Genomic DNA, 14,744 nt, shown 5'->3' with positions numbered 1-14,744 from the left:
GAGGAACCTGAGATTTCTGCAATTACATTAAAAAAAAAGATAAAATACAAAGATAAAATAAAAATAAAGCAAATTTGGTGTTATTGCAAAATTCTTATATTTCTTATGTAATGTTAAAATAAAGGCATTTAGCAGGGAAACCTTTATCCCTTCTAGTATCATGGGCAAATTACAAATTTATAAAATCTGAAGAAAATGGAACTTTAATGTGTTTAAATAAGTAAAATATGTTGTTTGTATTTCCAGTTGTTGTATTCCTTAAAGAGACAGTAAACACCAGAATTTTGTTGTTTTAAAAGATAGATAATCTCTTAAGTACCAATTCCCCAGTTTTGCATAACCAACATAGTTTTAATTCTACAAGTTTACCTCTGTAATTACTTTGTATATAAGCCTCAAAAGACTGCCCCCTTATTTCAGTTTTTTTTATAGACTTGCAGTTTAGCCAATCAGAGCTGTCTCCATTGTAAATTCATGTGCATAAGTTCAATATTATCTATATGGAACACGTGAACTAATGCCCTCTAGTGGTGAAAAAAAACTATAAAAATGTATTTTGGATTACAGGTGGTCTTCAAAGTCTAAGAAATGTACATATAAACCTCCTAGCTTTAGCTTTCAACTAAGAATACCAAGAGAACAAAGCAAAATTGGTGATACAAGTGAATTGGAAAGTTGTTTAAAATTACATGCACTATTTGAAACATGAAAGTTTACTTTCTCTTTAAGAATGTGTAGATTAATTTTCAAAAATATAATTTGCTTCCTATAGGTGGACATTATTCTGCAGATAGAATATTTGACAAAAATACAGAAAAATTTGTAATGATGGCCATCAATGAAAGAGAATGTTTTTTGTATTTTTTTGTTTTTGTTTTCAACATATTCTAGATATTTGTCTTATCTGCAGGTTAATCCTCCAGCCAATACAACAAATCAATAATTGTTAAGATTTTTACCTTCCCCATGACAAACTTTGGATACAAATATAAATAAATCTTATTATTTTGTTTTGTTGGTTTTTACCTAGAATACTAGAAAGAATACATGTATAGTTTAGTGGTAATAGATGTATTCACAAAATGGATTGAGGTTTTTCCAAAAACAAATCAAGTAGTTTTTATAGTTGCATAGGTTATTTATTTGAGCTTTTCTCTAGATGGGAATGCCATTTGTAGTAGAAAGTAATAATGAGCATGCATTTAGTGGGGAAATATTTCAAGGAAATTAATTAATCATTGGGAATTAAGCATCAATTATATATTGCTTATAGACTACAATCATCAGGAGCGGTAGAAAGGGGTAATAAAAACTATAAACAATTATAAACTAAAATTTGTAGTATTATACTTTCAACATGGGCAAAACATTACCTTTATGTTCAATGACCATAAGATCTATCCTACATTCTACTACAGGTGTCACGCCATATCAAGTAATAACTTGTAGATTGAATAAAACATTTGGAAGGACTTTACTTTCAATTGCTACATCAAATTTACAAGGGGCAATAATAAAAATTTGGATAAAAACATAAATTATGCTTACCTGATAATTTTCTTTCTATTTATGAAGAAAATTAGTATCACAGCATATTGACAATGTAAATATGTTGGTAGCTCGAAATATTGTAAGGAGTAAAGCTCAAATAAAAACATATTTTTACAAAATGTTAGACCTTTTGAAATATAATGTAATAGTTTTAGTAATGATAATGAGATTTTATGTCTAAAAAAGTCGCTCATTTGTTCCTAAAATGGCTTATTCTTTTTGTATTTTGGATAAAGATAATCTTATTGTTTTATTTCTTTGAAATAACGAATAAGAAAACAAAAAACTATTTTAAATGATATTATATTAAACAATTTTAAATATATGAATTAACAGATACTGCATTTGATTTTTCTTAGAAAGAATCTGAAGAAATACCAAAAAGATGACAACCTATCTTCAAGTTGGGAAAATCCATGTCCTAATGTTGTTATGGCTGATTATGGAGGGTTATGAAGGGTTTTGCTGGACAAAATTCTTTTGCATTTTCAGAGGACTGCATGGGTATTTTGGGTTTGACTAAGACAACTTTAAAATGGAAATCGTGATTGTGGTATCAAAGTCAATGTATGTAACTGAACTATATTTTGGAAGATGATGAGGATAATCAACAACATCGAAATAAACATTAAGATCCTGCATGTATTAACATGGCATTAGACAAAGGTGCCAGTCTAATGTTACAATGTTATACAGAATGAGTTAGATGTGGCAAAGAAATATCTATTTTTAGGTTTATTTTTGCAAAATATAAAAGTCAGGGACAATGACATTATTTTGGGAACAAAAGAACGTTACAACATCCGATTATACGATTTTACTTTACAAATGTTAATTGTTGTTAAATGTATAATTATTTTGTTTATGTTAATTTTGTATAAAGAGAATAGTTTATAGAGTAATGTGCTAAACCTTACCATTACACTATAAGGCCTAGCAAAGGGGTGGACTGTAAGATTTTAATGAGTATATAAATGGTGTCCATATTGTTACAGAGAAGGTTAGTGTGTTCTTAGGACTATTTTAAACATCAGTCATGGAGCAATGCTGAGGTAGCCAGTTTACGTATACCAAGAGTTAAGATCATATATGGGTAGAGAAGATTGTTGTGGGTAGCAAGAGCTTACAATAGTGTAGAGCACCTTATTTGGAATAGAGCCAAAAGTATATGGTCAGCATTCTTAAAAGGTATAAAAGTTAGGAGAAAGGAGAATGAGCTAGAGTTCATCTTTGGAAGGGAAACACCAACAAGCTGTAACCGGGACTCCCACAAGAAACAAACGGGGTAATATTCATTTATGTATTATTTCTCTGTTAAATTGTTTTTATGTGTTTAACCTTGTAAACAGTAACATGTAATCTTGTTATTTATCTGTTCTTTAATAAATGTGTGATGGTTTAAATAGTTGAAGGTAGTATGGTTGTCTGTTTCTGGAGGGTTTTAAAGATATACAGTACGGTATATGAAATTTGTTTGCACAGGGCCCATTATTGATATATGTATATATTAATTTTGCGACGTGGACAGCTTTTAACATAAGATCCTTTGTTAGTTAAGAGTAACTTCTTACAGTGTTTATATTGGTTAAACTACTAGTTTGCCATTGGAAAGTTCTAAGGGCATTTTATTTAGCCTTGATGTTGCGTCATTGTATACTTCAATTACACATAAGGCAGGTATTTAAGCTGTGTGGAAAATAATGACTCAGGATGATAGATATACTCCTTTACAAAATGAGTTTATTTTACAGTTATTAAATATTGTCCTGAGTTGTAATTGCTTCCTGTTTGAAGACCATTATTACCTACAGCTCCAGGGTACGACCATGGGTTCCAATGTCTCCCCTACATAGGCCAACATATATATGAATGTCTATGAAGAATATTTTGTATACAGTCATCCATTATTTTTGTCATATTCGGCCACCTAGTGGTGATATATAGATTACATTTTTGGAATGTGGCTGGACGACATTGGAACCCAGGAGAAGTTTGTAAATGACTTGAATTCTGCAACCCACCACATCAGGTTTAAATTGGTGTCTAGTGAAGAGAGTGTGGTCTTTCTAGATACTAGGGTTTTGAAAAATACCAATGGTCTTGCATTTGATTTACACAAGAAAGAAAAAGACTGTAACACTATTCTTCACTATAGCAGTACCCAGCCCCTTCTCTGATTATATCTCTTCCCAAGAGACAACTCTTGAGAGTAAGGTGGATTGTGTCTAAAACTGGTCCAGTGAAACAGACTGGCTGAGATGCGTGATCATTTAAGGCAAAGGGGTATCCAACTGAATTAATACAAAAGAGAGATTGAGAATGTTTTGGAAATCCCTAGACAATCCCTATTGGAACAGAAAGAGGAAGTCTAATAGATTGGTATTTGTTAGCCAATATTCATAGTTGAGCAATAAGATCCATAAGATTCTATTTAAACACTGGCATATATTGAAGACATATAATCCTGAAGTTGAAGAATTTAGGTAACTCAAAATGTCTGCATATAGGAGGGGAAGGAATTTGAAAGATGAGCTGGTACATGCTGATATTGGTCCTTCTAAGGACACAGTCCAGGGGTACATAGGTAAGAAGAATTTAGGCATTTTTTTCTTTGCCTTAATTGCTCTAATTGCAATAGTATAATTAAAGGTCCAATTTTCTGTCATTTGAGTACAGGGAAAAAATTCAAAATCAGCGGAGACTTTACATGCAATACAGATTTTGCGGTTTATTTCATTAAATGCCCATGTGGGCTAGGTTACATTGGAGAGACCACCCACACTGTTAGCAAACATATTAATCAACATAAGAGCAATATTAAAACAAAAAAAAATACAGATGCACCTATAGCCAACCAGTTTTTTTAAGTGCTGGTTATAATCTAAGTCAACTTAGATTTAAAATTTTAGAACATGTTAAGTACCCCAGGAGAGGTGGTGATAGTATTAATATGTTGAAAAGAAGGGATGCCTTTTGGATCAGTAAATTTGGGACTATGTATAGCAAAGGAATGAATAGGGAACTGGATTTATCTCTATGTCTGTAATATAAATGTGAATTGTGATGAATTATATACACTCTGATCTTCTCTTGTATTTGGTATTTAGTTCTGTTAAGAATTGTTCCTGTCAGGCAACAAAAGATGTCTAGAGAACAAAGAGAGTACTATAAGTAACCACAGCTGCTGAGATAGAAATATTAGTTTTGTAGCTTAACAAAATATGAAAATCACATGAATCACCGTTAGGTGAAGTGAATCCCACAACAATTATTAAGCAGATTTTTATATGGCTCAATTAGATTAAGGAAACTTGAACTGCCACTTGTGTCAAGCACTAAAACTGCAGTTAAGCCCTTAACATATAAACCAAAGAATAAGATGAGAGAAATGATATATATATATATATATATATATATATATATATATATATATATAGTATAGGTAGAGACTGATAAATGTTGGCAACCCTTCTTACTAATGCTAGGAAGATATACAAATGTGAGGCGTAAATAATCAGCCCAGGAAACAGTAAGATGATATTATACACTTAGCTTAAATATGTAACACTTAGTAGAGAGAAGCAGTAGTTCTGATAACAGGCTTCTAAGGTTTAGGCACAGAGAGACAAATGGTTTGATAGTACCTGGAGTGGAGCCGGTAAGTAACTTGAGAGATAGCAGAGGCAACTGGTTTGTCCGGTTGTAGGAGCTCTGTACGGCTATGTGCTGCGGACAGTGCCGCGAGGATCTGTTTGTTTGGCGTGTGACGTCACCGCGGATTGATTTCCGTAGATCCGGCTGGATAGATGGTAAGGAGTCCGGTTGCAGATAGAGGATCACACACAGAAGCAGGCTGAGTGGTTAGCGTAGAGAGGTTCAGATCTGCCGTAGCAAATCAAACAGGAAGGAGTAGATTGCTCACAGAGCTAGGAGTCAAATGTAAAACATCAATACCAAGCAATGACATAGAGGGCAGGTCGACTTTTATATGAAGCAAGAAGTGATTGAGAGGCAATTACAGGTATAGTAAGCCATAAAACACATTGATGAGCATGAACTTATGGAGGATCCTGACAGTTCCCCTCTTTGTTCAGCCTTTCAATATTGACTATGTGTTAGATATTTGTATGCTGTTAGAAATTAGGTGCAGGTCCACTAGATGGCAGCACCACAGGTAGATCATTTGTATTGGGGGTGTGATTTAAGGCATGTTAACTCCAGGTGTAGCCATACACGACTAAGGACTAGCTCCGAAATGTTGTATGTTTTGTAGTCTGGCTGTTTATGCTGCATAAGCTTTAATAAATCTGTTAAAGAGACTAGGGTTGCTGCTCGTTTTTGTTAGGGGTTAATAGTTTAAATATCTAGTTTGCATTGGGGGGATGGTGGTTTAGGCGTTAATAACTTTGATAGATACTTTGTGGTATGGGGTTGATACATTAGTTAATGCGGTGGGGGTGCGGTTGAGAGGTAGATATTGCGCATGCAGTAGGTGTTTGATTTTATTCTAGCAGTGAGCGACGGGTAAATTATACAGCGATTGAGTGTAGTGTAAGGTTGCGTTACCATTGTAACCTATTAATGTTTTCAAAATCCAGCATCAGGTGGAAGCGTTAACACAATGCTAAATTACACCCACACAAAAATAGCGACCACACGCAAAGCGGAAACCTTTTCAATGGAGACCTGGTACTAAAATGGAGCCCTAAATTACTTTTAGCTGTCGGCCACTTCGGTAGCTTATGGCTCCATGGAAGCGAGCTCTTACTTGTTGGTACTAAGTTTGTGAGTTGATTTTGAGTCCATCTTCAACCGGATAAGGTCCAACTAGCTCATCTTTTAAATACCAGCCAATACCAGTACCCCACCTCCACCTTGCTGGTGTCTGAGCCAAATTGAAGTTCTGTGCCTGTTACTGATCCAGCCACAGGCCCATCCATCTGGTCCATCAAGAGTCAATCTCATCTCATTAGTCCATAAAATATTTTACAAATCTGTCTTCAAATATTGCTTGGCCCAGTCTTGACGTTTCAACTTATGTGTCTTGTTCAGTGGTGGTCGAGTTTCAGCATTCCTTACCTTGGCCATGTCTATGAGCACTGAACACCTTGTACTTTTTGGCACTCAAGGTAGGTTGCAGTTCTGGAATATGACAGCACTGGAGGATAATGGGTTCCTGGTATCTTCACGTTTGATTCTTTTTTTCTCAACACGTTTATTGTGACCCTGTTGACTTTTTGCGACAAAACTTTTGATGGTTCTGTGATCACACCTCAATATCTTAGCAATTTCAAGAGTGCTGCATCCTTCTGAAAGACTTTTTAAAAATTTTGACTTTTCAGAATCAGTTAAATCTCTTTTTTGGCTTATTTTGCCTGAGGAAAAGAAGCTGCCTAATAATTATGAACACCTTGATATAGGGTGTTGATCTCCTAAGGCCACACCCTCCCTCATTAAACAAATACACATCACCTGATATGCTTAAATCCAATAAACATTCAAGATTATACAGCTTGGAATTGGACAATATGCATAAACATTTTGATTTGGTCAATACTCACTTGCCTAATTACTGTGCACACAGTGCATAGCTACATAAACTGTGCTGCTCCCCCCCTCCAATCTGCTGCCTTAGGCAAGTGCCTTGATTGCCTAGGTCAAAATATGCCCCTGGTGACAGCTGATTGCCTGTCTTGCTTGCCTTTGCCATCACTGGATGCTTAACTGGAGAATGACGTAGAAATAGTTTTATCTCTTACCTGCATCAACTCTTACAATTGATGCAGGTGGAGATTGCTGGAATTAAACCCTCAATGCACAGCCTCTTTAGTGAAATCTCTTCCTTCACTATCTTCTTAGGCTAATAATCAATTTCCTCCCAGTTCAGAGTAAATGATAACTATAGAAGATATGCTGGGCGGTAGAATAATATATCTTTATTGGCCAAACCAGAGACTGGGGAAATCTACTCAATAATTCCCTCATCTCACTGACTGCTTTGCACAATGCGATCATCTACTACTCCTGCAATGTCTGTCCTACAGCTGTTTCAAGATAACCTTCTGATTTTGATAAACCCACCGCCTGCTGATAACAAATATGGAGGCTATTGAGAGAGTAGCACAACTGGTAGTAGTAGAACTGTTGGTGGCACAGGTGAAAACTGGTATATGTCTCAGCCCTGTCCGTTATTGAACTCCTAATTTGCATCCTGTATTTCTGTCTCTGCTCCACCAGAGGGCTTTAGCTTGTGCTGATACTTCGGGAGACTTATTGTCTGCACTGGTTGGGATTTTTAGCTCCACCTGCCTGCCAGCTGCAGGCAGTTACCTCATTAGCATTGCTTTAAAAGGAATCCTCCCAGACCACTCCCTGCCCTGACATTGTGGTTCTACCAGTCTTTTAGTGCCTCTGACCTTGACTGAGTTTGTTTTTTCCCTTTGGTTACTGAATTCAGCTTGCCTTCTGGCTACTCTCTTGGATTTAATAAATTGTGGGGATATAGGAGTGCCACCCAAAGGGGGCTTAAGTGTGCTGGTGGAAAAGCTGTGCCCAAAGAGATTATCAATATGGGTGTATAATGGCCAAAAACATCACATAGTACTGTATTACTAAAGAGCGTAAAAATAACACATAGTACTGTATTAGTAGCACATAGTACTGTGTAAAAAAAGAGCATAAAAATAGGGTAAAAATACAGACAATAAATAATATATAAAAACATATGTTGTATATAAAAACGGTTTTAATTCAAGGAATATATGGAACAAGATCACTAGAACTATGTGGCAATCTAGCAGAGTTATTCAAAATCTAGAGTAAAATGTTTAAAAAGCAACAGTGAAAAACCTATGTCAAACATATGACAAAATATGGGTATAACAAATAAAATTAATGAATCTGAGCTCAGATAAATGGACGTCCCATATATAAAGCAACAATATAGTCACAAAGTCTATACAGTCACAAAGAGTCACAAAGAGTAAAAATTCCAGTGGCGGTCCAGTGTGGAAGGAGCCAGAGAAGAGAGGAAAATACTTTTATACAGGGGAGGAAAATATTTTATCCAAAACTTCTGGTTCAGAGTAAAAACATCTAAAGGTACCTGTGGAAGAAAAAACAAACAGATGCACAAAAAACAAAAAAGCTAGCTAAACTAAAAGGAAAAGTGCTCACCATATACAAATAGGAACTTGGGCTGGTATGTCACAGGAGGTCAACGCATTTCAGCCAACTGACAGGCCTTTATCAAGACTATACCAGCTTAATTTAGAGTTGTACTATTTAAAGGCTAACTTAGTCAATCAAAGAAAGGGGGTGTTTTGAGTTTTAGGTGCCAAAAGAACATATGGATCAAAGTCTGGTTAGATACTTCCGGGTAAGTAAACACTTCCAGGTAGCTAAGCTCCAGAGCCACCATTTTAATTAGGGGCAAAATTTAGTGGCCAATTGTTTAAAATTAGTGGCCAATTGTTTAAAATAGTGAATGGTACTTATCTAGATAATGTATAGTTTTTATTATATACTGTACATGGTCCAAAAATATGAAAGAGTATATGCAATATGCTTTAAGATATAGAGAGTGTTTTACCAGAAGAAGACTTCCGGGTAGAAGTGACTAAATCACCATTTTATTTAAGGGCAAAGATGGTCGTTATCTTTTAACCATTTTTACTAGATGCATATAAATAAATAAGTAAATTGTGTGCAGTGATAGTGCTATAGTAGCGTGTGTTCTATGCCAAAATGCCTTTATGTGGTGATTCAGTGTCGAGTTGTATGGCTTATTAAAAAGGGAAAGACAGTGCAGAGGGGTGCCATTTTGGATAAGGGCAAGGTAGTAAAAATAATAATTGTAATAGTAAAAGACAGTGCGGTGAAGCGCCATTTTGGATAAGGGCAAAGGAATTAAATAATAGCTATAATAGTGGATATGACTCTAATAATGAGGGACTATTTATTGAAAAATATAGAAAAAAAACAGAAGAAAAAAAACAGGAACAGACCGTTAAATAAGGATCCATTCTGTACATAAGGGGAATGACAATGACAATTTTGCATTCAGATATAGAGAACAAACATCATCTGTAATGTCAGTACATTAATCACATGATGTTACAATAAATAAAGATACAATGAGGCCTATTTATCAAGCCGTCAACCGCAAATACGCTGGAATTCCGCAGCGTAATTGTGGCGAGCCTGATTCGACCCATTTATCAAAGCCTACAGACCGGCAAAAGTTGAAATTTGTGACGTAACATACAATCCGCCGGTCTCAGTCCGACACAGATCGATGCTTACATCATTACAGATGTTCCGAATACACATTTGGCACTATCTGACAACTTTTGCCATTTATCAAATTTCTAACAGGTACGCTCGCCACTATTCCGGCCTAGCATACCTGGTTTTCAATCCGCCACCCTGGAGGCCGCGGATGCCATAGGAATCAATGGGAGTCTGAAAGCAGCAAAAGCTTATGTTTGATGCTGCCAGATATCACATTGATTTATATGGTAGAAAACAAGTATTGTTTACACCTAACACCCTAACATAAACTCAGAGTCTAAATGCCCCGACATTTAGAATTAAAATAAACTATTAATTAACCTACAATAACTATAATACTAAAATTACATTAAACTATATTAAACTATTAATTAACCTACCCTAACTATTATACTAAAATTACATTAAACTACATTAAACTATTAATTAACCTACCCTATTATACTAAAATTACATTAAACTACAAATTAAATTAACGATATTACATATATAAAAAACCGGCTCAAATTATTTAAATCTACAATAAAGAATTAGTAAGTTACAAAAAATAACAACTAAATTACACAAAATAAAAAACACTAAGTTACACAAAATAAAAAAAGAAATGATCAAATATTTAAACTAATTACACCTAATCTAATAGCCGTATCAAAATAAAAAAGCCCCCCAAAATAAAAAGACAGTAGCCTACAATAAACTACCAATGACCCTTAAAAGGGCCTTTTGCTGGGCATTGCCCCAAAGAAATCTGCTCTTTTACCTGTAATAAAAAAATACAAACAACCCCCCAACAGTAAAACCCACCACCCACAGAATCAAACCCCCCAAATAAAAACATATCTAAAAAACCTAAGCTCCCCATTACCCTGACAAGGGCATTTGTATGGGCATTGCCCTTAAAGGGCAATTAGCTATTTTTCAGCCCAAAGCCCCTAAACTAAAATTCAAAACCCACCCAATAAACCCTTAAAAAACCTATTACTAACCCACTTACAGTTTTCGTAGACCGGATATCCATCCTCATCCAAGCATCAGAAGTCCTCAGCGAAGCCGGGACATCCAGAATATTTTTATTAGTAGTTTAGTTTTGGATGAAGACTAGGTTGGATGAAGACTTTGGGCCGCTATATTTATAGTCAAAACAAATATAAAATAGAGAGAGTGATCAAAAAACACTGGCAAATTTTGAAGGAGGACAACATTATAGGAGAAGCCCTAAGTGACAAACCCCCCTTTATATACAAAAAGACCAGAAATCTAAAAACGATCCTGGTGCCAAGTATTGTAACCAAAAAACATATTGGCATAGCCAAAGGGATACAGGGTAATATACTAAAAGGATTCTTCCCCTGCCATAAGTGCAAAGCCTGCAAACACGGCCTCAAAAAACACACCTTTGAATCCTATATCTCTAAAGAGAAATTTAAGATGACCCAACAGATAAGGTGCAAAGATAAAGGCATTATATACCTTCTAGAATGTGACTGTGGTTTACAGTATGTGGGCCAGACATACAGACAACTTAGAGATAATATTAGGGAACATCTAAAGATAGAGGGGAATAAAGATAATACCCCACTATACAAGCACTTTAAGGAGAAGCATAATGGGGACAATAAAGCCCTAAAATGTATGGGACTGTGTAAGGTACATAAAGATTGGAGAGGAGGTGACTTTGAAAAGAAACTTCTCCTAACAGAGTGCAAATGGATATTTGAGTTGGATTGCATTTATCCAAAGGGTTTGAACGCAGACTTCAATTTCACACTCCTCTTATAACCACTGTGTTCTTTATGATATATTTGTTATCCTTTTTAGGGTGATCCATCATTTTCTCCCCTTAATTTCATGCCAGCAAACGTTCCCTCTCTTTTTTTTTTTTTTTTTTTTTTTTTGGCATTATTTTAGTTTATTCACAGGACCAGAACAAAAGTATATGACAACAGTATATTGCATAATTTTGGTTGGATCAATAAAACCTGAAAACTTAAAAACGTGGTATAAGTTACAGGGAAAAAGATTCCTGGAGTTTGCAAAAAATTATATCGATTTAGAAACAAGAAGTGCATCTGTCTGGGATAGATAATCAGAGTGCAACAAAAGTGAACTTTGATTTTGATTAGATACGCTAAACAATTTAGAACATAAATAAGGGGATTGTACGTTACTGGACAGAACATCCTTTCACAATACAACAATTCTGAATACAATGAAGTTTCCCTTTACTGTACTTGAGTTGTGCCTAAACCAACTGCAGATGCATATGCAGATAAGATATCAATTGCCTGCTTTGTTTCTAGGGTAAGTCTAGCTTCAGTCAACCAATCGTGGGCCACTCTTCTCGCCTCTCCTGTCAGCTGGTTTATAAATTTTGCTGCCAACTCTAAATCTCCCCGTTCAATGCAATAGGATGTGTATGAGAGTAGTCTGAATGTGTCTAGGTCTTCAGTGCAGAGTTCAGCTGATGGTTTCAGTTGCTTAGGTACAAAGACCAGAAGAGATTGAAGGTAGGATAGAAAGTATTGGTACAGACTGTTTCTGGTCTCATCGATGAGGGCAACCCTACGGGCTAATTTTCGGACGGTATAAAATCGTGCTCTTAGTGCTTCCTCGCTGTACACACCCCGAGCTAAGGACTCCTCAGGTATAGCTGCAGTCACGGTGTCTGTAAATTCATTTTTAGAGCAGCTAGACTTGATACCTTCAACTGCTCCTTCAAGAGGAACTGTGGGGCTGTCACCAGAAGCAGTTTTAAGGGTGAATTTTAATGCTTCAATTGAAAGCCACAAATGGTGAGCCTTCCTGGCTTCTTCTTCAGCAGCTGCATGTCCCTCAACGGCCTGCTCAATATCCTTTAGCCGGGCATAAGCAGTGTTTATGTCCAACGTGAAGTTGTCTAACTGTTCCTGAGAAAGACGCCTATATTGCATTTCTTGCTCTGAGAGTTTTTCTGATAGTGATTGCTGGAATTCTGCCTTCAGTTCTTGATCCTGCACATTTAGGACATCACGCAGGTGGTCTGTGTGAGCAGCCGCTTGTCTGCGCAGTTGGGTTCTCATTTCAGCTTCCATCACATCCCTGATTTCTTCAGCCTTTTTGTCCTGATCCAGTTTGATCTCGGCTCGGTAGTGCTCTAGAGCCTTGGTAACTGCAGATTCTAGAGCTTTTTTATCCTCCAGCTTCTGGTTCTCTAAGGCTGCTTCAATGTGCTGCTGTTCGCGCACTCTGTAATCTGCCAGTTGTTTGTGTAGCTGGTTGATACGCCGGTGAGCATGGGCGATGAGAGAGTTCAAGTCGTCTATGCTTAGTTTACCAGCTACATCGGAAATCTTTAATCCCTTCCAGCCAAGGTGTACTTCTGGGGTAATACTGTCAAGTTCACGCTGAAATTCGTCCCGAGCTACAGCAACCAACTCATTATACTGAGCGACTATCTTAGCTTCTGACTGAGCAGCTTGCACCTTTTTAACCACATTATCCAGGTCGACAATCATACGATGCAGGTTCTCCTCAGCTGAAATGATGTGCGGTTTTGCTCCATCAATAAGGTTCTTCTTGGAATTATCAATCACACTCTTCAGCCTCTCCATCTCCTCCTTAGCTTTCAAAAGAGCATCAGCTGCCTCGTCCACAGCCTTGCTGCGAACTTTTAAGGCATCTTCTAATTCGCGCCACTGCAAGGACTTTTTTTCTGAAGTAATCTGGGAGTCATCCATAGCCTCTTTCAGTTTCTGTGCATGAAAATTAACAGCTTGCACAGCAGATTCCTGGGACGCTATGGCCTGTACGGTAACCCTGGCTGTGTTACCAAGAGCCTCCTCCAGCACTGCCGCAATAGATTCAATCTTTTCTCTCTCTGCCTTCTCCTGCTGAACAAGGCGTGCGGCCACTTCTTCTGGAGGGCGTTCTTTTAAGGTGTGTGAACCCTCATGCTCACACTCCTTGCAATGATCTGCTTCAGAACTGGCAGTTGGAGATCCAGCTTGGTGATCTACAGGTAACGGGGGAGCATTATCTTTGTGTACCGCTGAAGCTGGAACAGACACCGATTCACCAGTCGCTGAAATTATTTGGGCTACATGTGAAGAAGCTTCTGTACGTTCACTAGCAGATATCAGAGTCTCAGTCTTTTCTTTCTTAGGCTGTTTGGACTCCTTCATTACCTCTTCAACTGTGGAAATTTTAAGGGGAGCGGATGTTGCAGATTTTTTTGGCACAGGAAAATTGTATGGTGCAGGCCCAAGTGCAAGCTCAAAGAGTTTCTCTGAGTAGGGTATAGACTTTTCAACATTGTCTCTGAATTGTGGATCCCAGCTGGCATATAGAACTGTGCCCCCAACGCCGCCACCTGCAACAAGGAGGCCTCCACCTATGATCTTTCCAGCAGAGAGCCCGGATGATCCTGCAGTAGAGTAGGCTCTCGGCGCACGTAAATTTAGCGATGATTTACCACAGAGGCATTCCTTAGCTAAGGCCGCCGCCCTGGCCCGTCTGCACACCCGCAGCATGATATAATGTGACAGGAATTACTCTGTCCGGTGTTTTGCTTAGCACAGCATGTCCCGGGACCGGATGAATGAAGCTAGTGTCCATACAGCTCAACACCGACAGCCGACACGCCCACGTTCCCTCTCTTATCATATTCCCCCTAGTTAAGCAGATATGTGTATTCACACTAATTATTAGCATTATTAGATTTGTCAGGTTAGGAGTTTTTTGGGGTCTTAAGGAGCTTTTTGTCTACATTTGGGAGTCCAAATGCCCACTAAAAACTATAGTATAGTATGATCACACCATAGCAGACACATTTGTGAATTCCACAGTTCCTCTCTTCTGTTGGTTTTACAGATTGGTTTTACTGTTGGTTTTACAGATTAGATATGGGTTCAGGACAAGTGCTC

The 14,744-nt window shown here is 37.2% G+C and overlaps 1 protein-coding gene across 1 annotated transcript; it reads right to left on the bottom strand.

Moving 5' to 3' along the window:
- Positions 1 to 11,713: 11,713 nt before the first annotated feature.
- On the bottom strand, positions 11,714 to 14,463 carry LOC128650088 (MICOS complex subunit MIC60-like). The gene has a single exon (XM_053703764.1). It carries the CDS (start codon positions 14,349 to 14,351, stop codon positions 12,066 to 12,068), a length of 2,286 nt encoding a protein of 761 aa, XP_053559739.1. The 5' UTR covers positions 14,352 to 14,463; the 3' UTR covers positions 11,714 to 12,065.
- Positions 14,464 to 14,744: the final 281 nt, after the last annotated feature.

This window comes from Bombina bombina, chromosome 2, assembly GCF_027579735.1.
Source record: "Bombina bombina isolate aBomBom1 chromosome 2, aBomBom1.pri, whole genome shotgun sequence".
Taxonomy (NCBI): domain Eukaryota; kingdom Metazoa; phylum Chordata; class Amphibia; order Anura; family Bombinatoridae; genus Bombina; species Bombina bombina.
This window is presented reverse-complemented; position numbering and strand designations above follow the sequence as displayed.

Coding starts and splice junctions, on each gene's coding strand:
- LOC128650088 (XM_053703764.1), bottom strand. CDS start 14,351: ATGCTGCGGGTGTGCAGACGGGCCAGGGCGGCGGCCTTAGCTAAGGAA.